Source organism: Xenopus tropicalis, chromosome 2 (genome assembly GCF_000004195.4).
Source record: "Xenopus tropicalis strain Nigerian chromosome 2, UCB_Xtro_10.0, whole genome shotgun sequence".
NCBI lineage: Eukaryota > Metazoa > Chordata > Amphibia > Anura > Pipidae > Xenopus > Xenopus tropicalis.
Genome location: NC_030678.2, coordinates 166,347,747 through 166,364,256, shown reverse-complemented (window position 1 = coordinate 166,364,256; position 16,510 = coordinate 166,347,747). Strand labels below are relative to the sequence as shown.

The 16,510-nt window shown below is 44.8% G+C and overlaps 1 protein-coding gene across 6 annotated transcripts in view; it reads left to right on the top strand.

The window, feature by feature from the left end:
- fat3 (FAT atypical cadherin 3) overlaps positions 1 to 16,510 on the top strand; it is a 334,300-nt gene that overhangs the window by 294,736 nt on the left and 23,054 nt on the right. For all 6 annotated transcript variants that reach the window (XM_031897341.1, XM_031897340.1, XM_031897339.1 and 3 more), the window contains 4 exons: positions 509 to 652; positions 1,634 to 1,831; positions 4,882 to 5,680; positions 13,943 to 14,077. In XM_031897341.1, the coding sequence (XP_031753201.1) occupies positions 509 to 652; positions 1,634 to 1,831; positions 4,882 to 5,680; positions 13,943 to 14,077 (1,276 nt within the window). The remainder of the gene's footprint in view (positions 1 to 508; positions 653 to 1,633; positions 1,832 to 4,881; positions 5,681 to 13,942; positions 14,078 to 16,510) is intronic.

Genomic DNA, 16,510 nt, shown 5'->3' with positions numbered 1-16,510 from the left:
ATTTCTGCATTCCGTAAAAATTTGCCGCAGAAAAATCCGTCGAGCAGAATTTTTTTTTGTGCTGCGTCAAAAACAAAAATGCACGGTCGCGGCAACAAAAGCGCGGGCGACAAAAAAAATAGACCCGAGCAACAAAAAAGATGCGGGCGACAAAAAAAGTTGTGCAACAATTGCTGTTTCGCAAATTGAATGGCGAAGCTCATCACTACTAATAATATTACAGTGTTTGATGATTCAGGTGTCAATTCTTACCAAAGTACCCCAACCCTTTTTACCCATAAGCCATATTTAATTATAAAAAGAGCTGGTGAGCAACATACACATACAATGTTCCTGAAGGTACCAAATATGGGCTGTGATTGGCTAATTGGTAGTCCCTATGTAGCCTGACAGCCTATAGAAGGCTCTGCTTGGAGCTACTGTTTTGTGACCATAGCTTTAGACCATAATTATCTTATAAGAAAGGAAAATTGCCTCTTCTGCTCACTTTTCATGGTTTCCTTTACAGGTATCAGGCTACTCGCTCCTCGTTCAAGCCAGAGATAGCGGCGCCCCCGCGTTGTCATCGACAGTAACTGTGAATATTGACATTTCCGATGTTAATGATAACAGTCCTCAGTTTACCCCAGCAAACTACAGTGCGGTTATCCAGGTCAGTGGGAAGTGTTCTTGGGTCAACCAGCAGAAATGTTACTGCCATACTTCTTGTGGCCATAATGGAAGATACAATAGATAGTATCTAGAAAGGGTAGAAGGCTTGTTGGTGGTAGTGTAATACTTGTTTTGGGATAAGGCTTTACTCTATAAAACAAAGATATTCAGGATATGCCCCATTTATGAACCCACGTACAATGTAATTGGCACTAAAGAACATTCAGTCGCCATGTTTTTTTTTATGATAGAGCCTCGAGGCTCAATCAGTAACTTGTCACCAAAGCAGTGAAAATGCGTTTTCCTCTTGAAGGTAAAATAAATTGGTTGATGTTGGGTTGAACGCCAGTAATGGTGTCTGGCCCTGGGTAGCAAAATATTCAATTTCCTCTGTGTATATGATTGATCACATCAGATACGTGAGATAAAGAGCTGGCTGCCGGCCATAGTGATTATGGGCAAATAAACAGAAACTCTCGCCGCATAGACCTCTTTCGAGATAGACACAACCTTGGCTGTGAAATGAATGAGACTGTCATCTTTCCAGCAAAGCATAATGAGATTGTTCTCTCTTTTGCTATGGAGAAACTACACTTGCTTGGTGTTATTTGGCAATAAGGAATACATCTAAAATCAGTGCATACCAAATAAATCAGAACCCATCAACCCATCTGGAAGATGATCATCTTCCTCCATTGGTTCCTTTCCATTACTTAGTTGCCAGACTTCAACTGTTGTAATATACAACTCCAAGAGAGCTCCTATTTCTTGTTAATTACAACTGACTGCAGATGTTATACTTGTAAATCTGAGCATATTTATAGTGTTGGTTGGCAGTAAAATGTCTCTCTGACCTTCTGTAAACTTGCTGACTTTTCTTACTCGAAGTAGAATAAAAAGACTAAGGCATAGAGATGGCAATATAGGTGAAACCTAGGCAGGATGAACACTAATTGACTGATATTTTCCATTTGCTTTCCAGGAGAACAAGCCGGTTGGCACAAGTATTGTGCAGCTTGTAGTGACAGACAAAGACTCTTTCCACAATGGGCCGCCTTTTGAATTCACTATTATAAGTGGCAACGAAGGTGGAGAATTTCTACTGGACCAGAGTGGGGTTTTGCGATCAGCTGTCGTTTTCCAACACACCATATCAGATGAGCATCTTCTCTGTGTACAGGTGATGAACATATTTAATTTTTTTTTCCATTTGAAAGGATGGAGCTATGATTTATATTCTTAAGTTGGCCATACATGGGCAGATTTCAGCTGCCGATTCTGGTCCTTCAGATCGATTTGGCAGCTTATCTTCTTGTGCATAGGCACCCCCACCGGCCTACCCTACATCTGGCCTAAAATTGGGCAGATCTTGATTGTGCAAGTTTGATCTCCCATTGGAATGGGGACCATATCAACTCGTTAATGTGGTCCTCTGCCCGACGGCACCTATGTCTACCATTGTAATTTGAACTTTTCGCCCTAGAGCCTAGGTGGGCATATCGAGAGAAGATCCATTCGTTTGGTGACCTCGCCAAACTACCAAATCTTCCCTTTGTATGGCCACCTTTACAATATAGTAATGTTGACTTAGAATAAGCTTTGATCTAACCATGATTTGAAACCAAGTGGCACATCGGGTCTTGTGTTTCTTACACATACATGTAGGGGCCTATTCATCAAAGTACAATCGCTCCAAATACAACTAATTTGTATTTTTCCGTACCTTGCATATTTTTTGCCATTTTTTTTCATTATTTTGTGCGACTTTCTCTTACTGTGCGTCAAAAATTATTCATTCAAGCTTCGGTATGGTGACTTTCCTTTGGCTGGGTTGTAGCTGCAGAGTGCCATTGAGCCCTATGGGAGGCTTTCCTTGGGCCGAGTTGGAGCTGCAGAGTGCCATTGAGTCCTATGGGAGACTTTCCTTGGGCCGGGTTGGAGCTGCAGAGTGCCATTGAGCCCTATGGGAGACTTTCCTTGGGCCGGGTTGGAGCTGCAGAGTGCCATTGAGCCCTATGGGAGACTTTCCTTGGGCCGGGTTGGAGCTGCAGAGTGCCATTGAGCCCTATGGGAGACTTCCTTGGGCCGGGTTGGAGCTGCAGAGTGCCATTGAGCCCTATGGGAGGCTTCCTTAGGCCGGGTTGGAGCTGCAGAGTGCCATTGAGTCCTATGGGAGGCTTTCCTTGGGCCGGGTTGGAGCTGCAGAGTGCCATTGAGTCCTATGGGAGGCTTTCCTTGGGCCGGGTTGGAGCTGCAGAGTGCCATTGAGCCCTATGGGAGGCTTTCCTTGGGCCGGGTTGGAGCTGCAGAGTGCCATTGAGCCCTATGGGAGACTTTCCTTGGGCCGGGTTGGAGCTGCAGAGTGCCATTGAGCCCTATGGGAGACTTTCCTTGGGCCGGGTTGGAGCTGCAGAGTGCCATTGAGCCCTATGGGAGGCTTTCCTTGGGCCGGGTTGGAGCTGCAGAGTGCCATTGAGCCCTATGGGAGACTTTCCTTGGGCCGGGTTGGAGCTGCAGAGTGCCATTGAGCCCTATGGGAGACTTTCCTTGGGCCGGGTTGGAGCTGCAGAGTGCCATTGAGCCCTATGGAAGGCTTTCCTTGGGCCGGGTTGGAGCTGCAGAGTGCCATTGAGCCCTATGGAAGGCTTTCCTTGGGCCGGGTTGGAGCTGCAGAGTGCCATTGAGCCCTATGGGAGACTTTCCTTGGGCCGGGTTTGCGCTACAGAGTGCCATTGAGCCCTATGGGAGGCTTTCCTTGGGCCAGGTTGGAGCTGCAGAGTGCCATTGAGCCCTATGGGAGACTGTCCTTGGGCCGGGTTGGAGCTGCAGAGTGCCATTGAGCCCTATGGGAGACTTTCCTTGGGCCGGGTTGGAGCTGCAGAGTGCCATTGAGCCCTATGGGAGACTTTCCTTGGGCCGGGTTGGAGCTGCAGAGTGCCATTGAGCCCTATGGGAGACTTTCCTTGGGCCAGGTTGGAGCTGCAGAGTGCCATTGAGCCCTATGGGAGACTTTCCTTGGGCCGGGTTGGAGCTGCAGAGTGCCATTGAGTCCTATGGGAGGCTTTCCTTGGGCCGGGTTGGAGCTGCAGAGTGCCATTGAGTCCTATGGGAGGCTTTCCTTGGGCCGGGTTGGAGCTGCAGAGTGCCATTGAGCCCTATGGGAGGCTTTCCTTGGGCCGGGTTGGAGCTGCAGAGTGCCATTGAGCCCTATGGGAGACTTTCCTTGGGCCGGGTTGGAGCTGCAGAGTGCCATTGAGCCCTATGGGAGACTTTCCTTGGGCCGGGTTGGAGCTGCAGAGTGCCATTGAGCCCTATGGGAGACTTTCCTTGGGCCGGGTTGGAGCTGCAGAGTGCCATTGAGCCCTATGGAAGGCTTTCCTTGGGCTGGGTTGGAGCTGCAGAGTGCCATTGAGCCCTATGGGAGACTTTCCTTGGGCCGGGTTTGCGCTACAGAGTGCCATTGAGCCCTATGGGAGGCTTTCCTTGGGCCAGGTTGGAGCTGCAGAGTGCCATTGAGCCCTATGGGAGGCTTTCCTTGGGCCAGGTTGGAGCTGCAGGGTGCCATTGAGCCCTATGGGAGACTTTCCTTGGGCCGGGTTGGAGCTGCAGAGTGCCATTGAGCCCTATGGGAGGCTTTCCTTGGGCCAGGTTGGAGCTGCAGAGTGCCATTGAGCCCTATGGGAGGCTTCCTTGGGCCGGGTTGGAGCTGCAGAGTGCCATTGAGCCCTATGGGAGACTTTCCTTGGGCCGGGTTGGAGCTGCAGAGTGTCATTGAGCCCTATGGGAGGCTTTCCTTGGGCCGGGTTGGAGCTGCAGAGTGCCATTGAGCCCTATGGGAGGCTTTCCTTGGGCCGGGTTGGAGCTGCAGAGTGCCATTGAGCCCTATGGGAGGCTTCCTTGGGCCGGGTTGGAGCTGCAGAGTGCCATTGAGCCCTATGGGAGACTTTCCTTGGGCCAGTTGGAGCTGCAGAGTGCCATTGAGCCCTATGGGAGGCTTTCCTTGGGCCAGGTTGGAGCTGCAGAGTGCCATTGAGTCCTATGGGAGACTTTCCTTGGGCCGGGTTGGAGCTGCAGAGTGCCATTGAGCCCTATGGGAGACTTTCCTTGGGCCAGGTTGGAGCTGCAGAGTGTCATTGAGCCCTATGCTAATTGTTTTTTTTTTTAATCTTTAAATTGTATATGTGACCTATTAAAAAGTGGGATTGTTATCTCTCTCTCTGTATTTTACAGGTAAAAGATTCAGGGAAACCAGCCTTGACTTCCCAATCCTTCCTCCATATCAGAGTCATTGAGGAGAGTGTCCATAAGCCCTCGGCTATCCCTCTGGAGGTTTACATTGTGACCATGGAAGATGACTTTCCGGGGGGCGTCATAGGCAAGATCCACGCCACAGATCAGGATATCTATGATGTGCTCTCGTACAATCTGAAGTCGGAACAGAAAAGTTTGTTTAAAGTGAACAATCACGATGGGAAGCTTATTGCTCTGGGGGGACTCGATGGAGGCAAATACACCCTGAATGTCTCCGTGAATGATGGCCGATACCAAGTATCGATAGATGTAACCGTTCACGTGGAACAGTTGCGACAAGAAATGCTGCAAAATGCAGTTACTATTCGTTTTGAGAATATCTCTCCCGAAGACTTTGTTGGCCTTCACATGCATGGGTTCCGCCGCACCCTGCGCAATGCGGTCCTGACCCAAAAGGAGGACAGCCTCTACATTATCAGCATTCAGCCGGTGGCCGGAACTAACCAACTTGACATGTTGTTTGCGGTGCAAATGCAAAGCGGGAGCTTCTATAAACCTGCTTATTTGATTCAGAAGCTTTCAAATGCAAGGAGACATTTGGAAAATGTGATCCGTATTTCGGCTATCTTGGAAAAGAATTGCTCGGGATTGGACTGTCAGGAGCAGCACTGCGAGCAGACGCTGTCTATAGATTCCCATTCGCTAATGACGTACAGCACAGCAAGGATTAGTTTCGTCTGTCCTCGCTTTTATAGAAATGTGCGCTGCATATGCAATGGTGAGTGATGTTATACGGGCGCCTTTTCATCTTTAACTGTCTGTTACACCATGTGGAGATCCTAACAGATAAGGGTGTCTATTCATTTTATTAAGGGTAAGGTGGGGCTGATATATTAACATCGGTTTTAACCATCAGTGCACCACAGTCATTACATTAAAACATGATTACGAAGGGGTTGTTCACCTTTGAGTTAACTGGGTAGAATTATGTAATTACAGAACATTAGCTTAGTACAGGTAGGGGATCCCTTATCTGGAAACCTGTTATCCAGAAAGCGCCAAATTACGGAAAGCCCGTCTCCCATAGACTCTTTTCTAATCAAATAATTCAGAATTTTAAAACTGATTCCCTTTTCTCTGTAATAATAAAACAGTACCTGTACTTGATCCCAACTAAGATATAATTACCCCTTATTGGGGGCAGAACAGCCCTATTGGGTTTATTTAATGGTTAAATGATTCCCTTTTCTCTGTAATAATAAAACAGTACCTGTACTTGATCCCAACTAAAATATAATTACCCCTTATTGGGGGCAGAACAGCCCTATTGGGTTTATTTCATGGTTAAATGATTCCCTTTTCTCTGTAATAATAAAACAGTACCTGTACTTGATCCCAACTAAGATATAATTACCCCTTATTGGGGCAGAACAGCCCTATTGGGTTTATTTCATGGTTAAATGATTCCCTTTTCTCTGTAATAATAAAACAGTACCTGTACTTGATCCCAACTAAGATATAATTACCCCTTATTGGGGCAGAACAGCCCTATTGGGTTTATTTAATGGTTAAATGATTCCCTTTTCTCTGTAATAATAAAACAGTACCTGTACTTGATCCCAACTAAGATATAATTACCCCTTATTGGGGGCAGAACAGCCCTATTGGGTTTATTTCATGGTTAAATGATTCCCTTTTCTCTGTAATAATAAAACAGTACCTGTACTTGATCCCAACTAAGATATAATTACCCCTTATTGGGGGCAGAACAGTCCTATCGGGTTTATTTAATGGTTAAATGATTCCCTTTTCTCTGTAATAATAAAATAGTACCTGTACTTGATCCCAACTAAGATATAATTACCCCTTATTGGGGGCAGAACAGCCCTATTGGGTTTATTTCATGTTTAAATGATTTTTAGCAGACTTTCGAGTATTGAGACCCAAATTTTGGAAAGATCCCTTATTCAGAAAACTCCAGGTCCAGAGCATTCTGGATAATAGGTCCCATACGTATACCAATAATATTGCTTTGTATAGTGATTGGCACTTCAACCAGTCCTGACCAATATTGATGTACTATGGATATTGGATACTTTGGGGATCAGGCTAAATGGGGCCTACACTACAAGATCCATTTTTTTGGCAAGGCCACCAAACGAGAGGACCTTTTCACCGATATGCCCACTTAAGGTGGGTGATATTGTAGTAGTCCAATTGTTTGGCCTGAGAGTTACACCAACGGGAAAAGGACCCAACGGCGCGAGGTTCACATCAATGAGCTGATGCATTCAAAGATCCGATGAGAAAATCAAACCTACCTGATCAACATCTAGGCCAGAAATCAGTAGGGTAGGCCTGTTAAGCTTATCATGGACTGATAAGTTGCTGAATTTGTGTGAAGGACTCGAATTGGCAGTTTAAATCTGCCCGTGTATGGCCAACTTACGAATGCAGTGAAGAGATGCCACAAGCTCCTCTCCACTTCCGTTTGTTGCAGGAATGATCAGAATAATAGGTAGGCAACTGTACCATGTGTGGCCCCTCGTACCTATATGTTCCTGACCCAAACTTCTATTATATAATAAAGTCTAAAAAGACTTTATCTTGTAGATAAATCCAGTATTAAAGTAATTACAGTGTTCACGGCCCAGATGATGACTAGGACATTTGAGGCCTCAATGAAGGAACGTAAAGATCTCTCTGCATTATTGGGCTGCTTATGGCCACGGGGCTTTCTACTGAACAGCCTTTACTAAATGTTCAACTTGCTCTGCAGGAAAAGCCATACAAAGCATCATTTTCATTCATAATTTATAACTGAAATATACTGTATAATGTCCATATAAAGTTGACTTTGGCACCTAGAGAGGGAAACCATCTTCCCTAGGTTTGTAAGGAACGTAAAGTATTTTTTTTTCCCCATAATTCTTGCAGAAAAATCTGCTGTGGGATTTGGAGAAAAATAATTGTTGTGTTTTAGATTCCTGTCCTGCTGTTGATGATTGTAGGTTTTTGTATTTCTAGAAAAATCAGCATAAAACGGTGGTAGCTGTCTGGATTAATTACACACTCCTAGAAAGGAGTAGGGCCACCACAAGTGCTATAAGTAGATTTGCAGCTGTGGAACTATGGTTTCATCATTCATCGTGTTTGCTGAGCTGGGGGGGATCGGGAGGGTATATTTTTGCTGTGTACAAATAGTAAGCATTGCAGAACGCTTCAGCCTAGATCAGTGATCCCAGCGTAGCGCGGTGCAATTTAGAGTAATTGTTTTTCTTCCTCTTTGACTTCAAGGTTCATTTTTTTCAAAATGCAGTCAGATTTTCATGTTTCGGCCTTAGTTTCACACTCGTGGTTGAGAGCAGGCTACTAAAATTCACTAGAATGTATATTGGGGACTCCTATATAGGGAATAAGGACTACAATGAGAGATTGCTATCAAAATGCAAAGCACACCAATAATATGGTTCCTTTCTCACGGTATTACTTCTTTGAGGGGTGGGGTACTCAGTCTGTATCCCTTTTCCAGTCCCCCAAGATCCCTATTTTGCTTGGTTTCCAATCAAGGAGGTGTAGTGACCTAAAGCTGCTTACCTACCAAGCCCCATACATCCATCCTACAGAGCACCTTAACCTTACATGTAGCCATCATTGTGACCACTCAACTTAATCTTCTCCTTGTGCTTCCTGCCCCATGCTCTTGATATAGATTGATCTTCTTGTATTACTGGGATCTAGAGGATGATGTAGATACTTACACAGCCTTATATAACTTGTATACTCATGGGCATAGACACTAAACCACGTGTATCCAAAGGAGATATCTGTTTGAAAATGAAGGACCTGCTTTGATGGGTCTAACTACTGTTTCAGTGAACCCCAAAAAGATTTACTTTATCTGGGGGCATTAATAAATTATAGCAAGAGGCATGTGAATACCTTCTCTAACCTCACCAGTTCCTTTAAACTATCTACCTAATAAAAACCCAACAGTATCAATGGCCAAATGTTGTGGTCAGCAATGACTTACAATACTTTATACTGTATTTCTGTTTGCCGTTTTTTCTCAGATAGCTAATGTGTTTTCTCCTATACTTACCCTAACCAGACTGAGAGAGAAATTTCAGAGTAGAATCCAGCAGATTTGAAGAATGGACCAAGGCAAATCTTATTTTGCCATGAAAGTGCCCTCATAAAACCGTGTTAGCTTTAAATCCACAGCCACTCCGAGCCCACTGTTACATCTTCTAATCGAGTTTAGCAAAGACACATGAAAATCTAAATTAACCCTAATCTAGAACATCTTGCTTTGATATTATCCACATGCCACAGATGGGCTGCATTCAGAAGAATAAAATGCGGGTCATTGAATTCTACTTAGAGCGTAAAGTTGTGCAGATTGTTTCTTTATGGCGTTCTGCATGGTGCCGGAATGGCTTATGTGCTCACAGCTGCTTCGTACTCAAAACAATATTGTGGTGTTGATTCTGGTTCTGTATTTTTAGTAATAAGTACTCTCTAATCAATATCATTAATTATAAGAAACAAGAATGAAACAGTAGAGGGGAAATTGTTTCTTATATAGAAAATATAAATTATCGAGGGCCAAAAGTTTGAAGGCAGAAAGTGCAGTTGTCCTTGGGCCCCCATATCCAGAGTAACTCCACTGGCCAGAAATCACTTTAGTTCCAGTATAAAACCCCAATAACCCTGGAAGCTACAGGTTGAATGGCCACAGCATGGATATCCCCTTTCTCTATAACGTTGATCTCTAAAAATATTTAGGGTGATAACTTTTCCACTTTTAGACTGAATTCATGGTAGAAAATGGGTGGTCTTCCCAGGAAAATGGGTAAGTCGTTAGGACAGACAAAGTCATGACAGTGGGGGTCTTGCTGGACATGTTGCCAGGTTTGCCCGTTTGGGTTCTCCACCTGTGCATGATTCAACTGTCACTTATTCCTTCTTTGTAATCCTTGATCTGCATTATAATAAGATTACGGCTTACTTCTCTGTTGCCTACAAGGATAATTGCACATTGCTTTATCATCGTAGTTATGAACATACATATGGGGCACCATGATATATAGAGATGCCAAGTGACACCATTTAGTTGGGGGCTTTTCTACCCTACTATTAGCTTCACTTCATGGACAATGAACCTCTATCCATGATGCCTTTACCTCTTCTAATATTAATGCAAAAAGCTGACTGTGCACTTCCACTAAGTTGCCTTTCTAGTTGTGGCTGGTTAGGTTTGGGCCCTATCTGATACAATGTGCTCAAACCTGAACCAAGTCAAGTAGATGTAGAGCTCAGTACTGATGTATTTTGGGGTTGAAGTAGCTTGTGACAGGGCTGGTACAGAGACATCTTGGCTAGGTTCAATCCAATAAGCTGTAACCAGTTTGCTGTAGAAGGGCCGTGGAGACTACAAGGTTGATGGTTCCTGAGACTGCCTTTTTGCCCTGCTGTGATGGAGAACAAGTGGGGCTCAGCAATAGACATCCTGTTATTTTTGGATTCCTTGGGTGCAATGTAATGATAGGTGAACATTTTGCTACAGGCCTAGTAACCCAAATTAACCAATCTGTAGGTAGCACTTACTAAGTACCTATTTGAAAGCTACTAGACTATTACATTGCCTCACTTAGTTCTTCTCTATTACAGCATTAGGAGCCACAGTGCTTCCAGGCAGATATGCAGATAACAAGATAGGGATAACAAGCTCTTTTCATTAAGAGGATTCCTAAAACTGGATATCAGTAAATCCCTAAAGTATGATTAGCATGGTCTGTTCAGCAGAGAGATTAGTGCAGATCTAGATGGAGATTACCGTCATCCAGGCCTGAGATGACCCAGTTGCAAGTTAATATTCTATTTGCTGTTCCTAACACATGGGGTGTCTCGGAATTCCATTTCCAGATGTGTCCTCTTAAGTTCACAGAATGTTGTATATAGACAAAGACTTGAACGCTGGCTGTGGCAAGGTTGATATCTATTCCAGCGTTGGCTCACAGCAGTAGATGCCAGCCTTTTTATCTCTAATAACATAAAGGGGGGACTAGAGTCAGGATGAATGTTTATAGATTAGAACGATGTAGGGTTTACATGCATTATTATCAGGGCTTTTACAGGTTGAGGGCACCAAGTAGGACCAATGGAGGACTATTCAACCTTTGGCTCTTCAACTATTCTTGAAGTATACAATTCAGCAACCCCAACACTTATATCCAACCTTCCTTTCCTAATATTGCCTTCAGGGCTGTAGCAATGGCCCAATGCCCACCAGGACTGGGGGCCCACCATCAGACTTTCATCCTCTATAACTTTTGACTGAAGCATCCCCCAGACCCCTCATTTTAATCAGAAGAGCTTGACTTATTTTCCCTAATCTTCTATTAGGACAAATGTTCCTACAGGATATATCTTTAATAAAAAGCTGCCAGTTGTGATCACAGTTGATCTTTTCCCGGCACCATAGGTAGAGAAAGCCTGGTCCTCATGTCTATTTCATTAAGCACAGAAGACTTTCTTTCTGTATTTCTTGCCTTATTGTAGTCAAGTTCCTCCGCTTGAAGGTAGTCCTATTAGAAATTTAATGGAGCAGTTGTGGGGGTTCAACAATGAGCTCTTTGCCCTGGGCCCACTGGTACCCTAAAGTGGCCCTGATTGCCATCCTACTTTGCACCCATTGTCCCTACCTACAGCTGCAGGGCCCCACTATTTACTTCTTCCCCGAGATGGATATAGTGCACTTCTTATTTATAACAACACAAAGAAAATCCAGGCCGAATCTGTGACGGAGGCTTTATCCCTGGCTCGTTCCTGATTTGGCTTTAAATGAGCCCATTTCTCTAATCCGTCCAGAGAGTTTTATTCTCAAGGCGGCGGAGAGAGAGCAAATCTCTGTAGAAAACCTCAGCCTGTCAGCCCCTGAAGTACTCACTAAAGACCTCAACTGGATTGGTAACTGAACCATGTCATTTCTGAAAACAGTAATTTCCCCATTTCCAAAGAAAATATATCTTTCATTGTAATATGAGGCCAGCCTTGCGCTATAATGGCACTTATTTCCATTTAAATACCACGGTAGCTTTCCTGCTCAACTATTGTAATTGATTATACAGTAACTTGTAAATATCCCTGCCAGATGGCACTCATTTAAGTAAATGATTGACTGTATATATTTTCCCCCTTTTTTTTTTTTTACATGGCTGGCTGCAGTTTATGTATTTTACCTGTTGGAAATTTCATTTTCCGGAGAAACGTTCGCACGTATTAAAAATCATTCTTTCTTTTGGAATCGGTGGCACAGAAAGCAATTAACTCTTGTTGGGCTGAGAGCAATTCATGGGTAACCTCGCAGGCACGGTACATTGATTGCTTCCGACTGCTGCTGCCAATATGGTCTTCCAAATGGAGGAGGTTGTTTGTATTGAGCTTGTTCCTGCCGGGGTCGGACTTGGGTGCCAAGGGCCCACCAGAAAACCTTAGACCAGTGGCTTGGGGATAACATGTTGCTCCCCAACCCCTTGGATGTTGCTCCCAGTGACCTCAAAGCAGGGGCTTATTTTTGAATTCTTGGCTTGGAGGCAAGTCTTGGCTGCATAAAAACCCAATATAATGCCAAACAAAGCCTCCTGTATAGGCCTGTAGGCTGCCAGACCACATAGGGGCGCTTAAATAGCCAATTATTGCTCTTATTGGCACCCCCTGGAACCATTATTATGCTTGTGTTGCTCCCCAACAATTTTTCCATTTGAATGTGGATCATGGGTAAAAAAAGGTTGGGGATCCCTGCCTTAGACCTTAGGCCCACTCTCCCCTTCTCTGTTCACTCACTTTCTTTAGTATCTTAATTACTTCTTTTTATATACTATTATCTATCCTTTCCTCCATTTCTTCTGTTTCTTCTCATATAGAATTGAGTAATGGCCATGGTATAGGCATACAAGGCAAATGGTTGGCTGAGCAGGAGGGCCCACTGACCCCTGGGCCCACCGGGAGTTTTGGTATGCTGATGGGCCAGTCCAACACTGGTTCCTACTGCCCCTTTAATCATTAAGTTGGTGTAGACACCATGGTGGCACGGTTATTGTATTGCATACATGGAGAGCTGAGGTCCTACGTTGATTTTTGACCAAGGTATGGGGTTGCAAGGGCCCATTTATGATTCATAGGCTCAGAATCATCTCCCCTTCTCCCATACATACTGTAAATGGCCATGGTTTAGGCATACAAGGCAAATGGCTGGTTCCTACTGCCCCTTTAACCATTCAGTTGGAGTAGACACCATGGTGGCATGGGGAATGATATTGCTTGCATGGAGAGCTGGGGTCCTAGGTTGATTTTTGACCAAGGTATGGGGTTGCAAGGGCCCATTTATGATTCAAAGGCTCAGAATCATCTCCCCTTCTCCCATACATACTGTAAATGGCCATGGTATAGGCATACAAGGCAAATGGTTGGTTCCTACTGCCCCTTTAATCATTCAGTTGGAGTAGATACCATGGTGGCACGGTTTATTGTATTACATGGAGAGCTGGGGTCCTGGGTTGATTTTTGACCAAGGTATGGGGTTGCAAGGGTTCATAGGCTCAGAATCATCTCCCCTTCTCCCATACATACTGTAAATGGCCATAGTTTAGGCATATATGAGTATAGGGTCCATTTGTCTGCCCAGGACAATTTTAGATTACATGCCCTATAAGAAAATAGACCTTTCCAGCCCTATAGTTAAGGAAGACCCCCCAGCATCAAGGTTAGCGATATTACTAATTGGGGGTGTCCAATATAGTGACAACAGCAGGTGTAATTACAAAGGAATTCTGGGAAGGAATATAGAGAGCCGGTGGGGAGAAATCATGGTTCAGACTGTTTGTAGTTTGCTCTTGATTAGGAAATCTGTTTTTCTCATCATTGTGATTGGGAAATTAAATTGCAAACCCTGCTAATGGCTGAAAAGGCAAATACCAGTAGGCAGTTAATTTGAGGCTCCTCCACTATTTTAATGTAATCTTTTTCATTCTTCTAGGTGGGCTTTGCCCAGGATCTGCTGATCCCTGTATGAATAAGCCGTGCCCTGAGGATATGCAGTGCATTGGGTATGAAGTGAGCCGGAGGCCTTACATCTGTCAGTGCCCGCCGGGCAAGCTTGGCGAATGTTCAGGTAATGCATCATTAAAGTGCAACTATGGTTTGGAACAGTTCCCTAAGCCCCACCCCCTGTTCCCCTGCTGATTGGCTGGCTACTTTGTGACTCAAATAAAATGTAACAGTAGTCGCCTGCCCTCAGCCTGCCTTCAGCCTGCCTCCTCCCAATCCCACAATCCCCTGCTGCACACGTGATGTCAATAAGGAAAGGGACATCCCAGTGCAATGCATTGTGGTTTATGTAGTTCCTGCATGCTGTCTGTAAGCTATGGAGAAGTTGTTACAATTTGTAACATCAGTGTTTTAGTCCCTCCTCCCCTGCCAGGATTTCAAATGATGCAGAAAGAGAAGAACTGTTTTGCAGCTGGATTTCAGCATATAAAAATGGTATTTATTTCTACTGTTTGAAGGAACAGATTACAATGATAATTATATTACAGGGTTTCTGTGGGGTTCTTTAACAAATTTTGGTTCAGCGTCCCCCATTATGAGCAGGGTGTCACCCCATTATACGTCTATAAAACCCGTGTATGTTTATTTAGCGATAATGATCGCTTTATTATTGCCCATCCTACCGTATTCCTCCCACTTTATGATATTAAGCATCTGGTAGCGGCGCTCACTTCAGAAATGAATGACCCACAAGCATCAGCACTTCAGCATGGAATGATTGTGTTCTCAATGGCTTATTAATGATTGGCTATGCAACGAGAGCCCTAGAGCCCGGCTTCCCTTGGAAACAATTGCAGCCCTTGTACATGTTTAGTCACTGATACAGGTTGTGTTTGGGGATAGTTCAGTGTAATAGGGGCTTTTATCTTCCTATTTACATAGCAGAAATGATACAGGCCCTTATGTTTAGTATTTGTTATATTTTGATTTACTAGAAAGACTCACAATGAGAACTAAAAATGTTGTGAAATGGTACCAGTTGTTTTCTGCAGAGAATGAGGTTTTTTTTAGGATGTAAATCTCCACAATTTTTATTCCACAAACCCAGCACAGGGTCGGACTGGGCCAGAGGGACACTAGGAAAAACCTGTTGGGCCCCGTTGAGCCAGACTTGGTCTCCTCCTGCTGGGAAGGGGCTGGTAGTGGGTGAGCTGGTGGGTGGGGGCCCCTGGGTAGCAGCCCTAGTGTAGGAATGGAGTGACTCCTGTGGCAAATGGGTGGGGTCAGTAATGGTATCAATGTTGGGTTGCTACCTGTCCGGTTTTGACCCAGAAAACCTGGTTTTCAGTAGGGATGTCCGGGTCAAAACTACCTGCTCAGTTTTCCCAATTTGGAAAACCAGGCAGGATTCTTGTAGATTGACGTGGCCAATCCCTGATTTCTGTGTCATAGCCCTGCCCCCATGATGCCACCTCCCTCCTGCTGATGTTCCTCCCCCTGGACACTGATGAAGAGTTGCCCCCACTCCCCTGGGCAGGCAAAGTGGCACCCCTACATCAGGGTCCAGTGTCCATGGGCTCAGTCTGCTAGGGGAACCCTCAAATTAACACAAGATTAAGGCTGGTGGATGAAGGAGAACGTTGGCACTTGGGTGCAAGTGGTCGAAGCATGTATGGGTGCAAGTGGTGGGAGCATGTATGGGTGCAAGTGGTGGGAGCATGTATGGGTGCAAGTGGTAGGAGCATGTATGGGTGCAAGTGGTAGGAGCATGTATGGGTGCAAGTGGTAGGAGCATGTATGGGTGCAAGTGGTAGGAGCATGTATGGGTGCAAGTGGTGGGAGCATGTATGGGTGCAAGTGGTAGGAGCATGTATGGGTGCAAGTGGTGGGAGCATGTATGGGTGCAAGTGGTGGGAGCATGTATGGGTGCAAGTGGTAGGAGCATGTATGGGTGCAAGTGGTAGGCGCATGTATGGGTGCAAGTGGTGGGAGCATGTATGGGTACAAGTGGTAGGAGCATGTATGGGTGCAAGTGGTAGGAGCATGTATGGGTGCAAGTGGTAGGCGCATGTATGGGTGCAAGTGGTAGGAGCATGTATGGGTGCAAGGGGTAGGAGCATGTATGTATGGGTGCAATTGGTAGGAGCATGTATGGGTGCAAGTGGCTTTGGAAGACCTCAAGGAATAGGAGATAAAACATTAGATGAATACATATTGCTGTAGAGCAGGGGAGACAGCAGGGATAACTAAACAAGCATTATTTGTAATAACTGTGGAACCACCCAGTAGTAGAGAAAAAAGGACCATACACAAAGCTTTTTCTTCTATGGGAGACAAAACATCTAACCTTGTATGAAATACAGTAGTAAGGGATATAAACTTGAACCAAACCAAGCCTTTCCCATATATACAGTAGAAATAATATCCCTCGGGCAGGCTGCAGGGTGAGGAATGTGGGCCCCATGGTGCTGTGTTACAGAGTGATGTGGCCATGGGAGCCCCATGCATTTCTGCTTTACATTTTTCTTTTATTAATCTGAATAAGAGATTTGAAAAG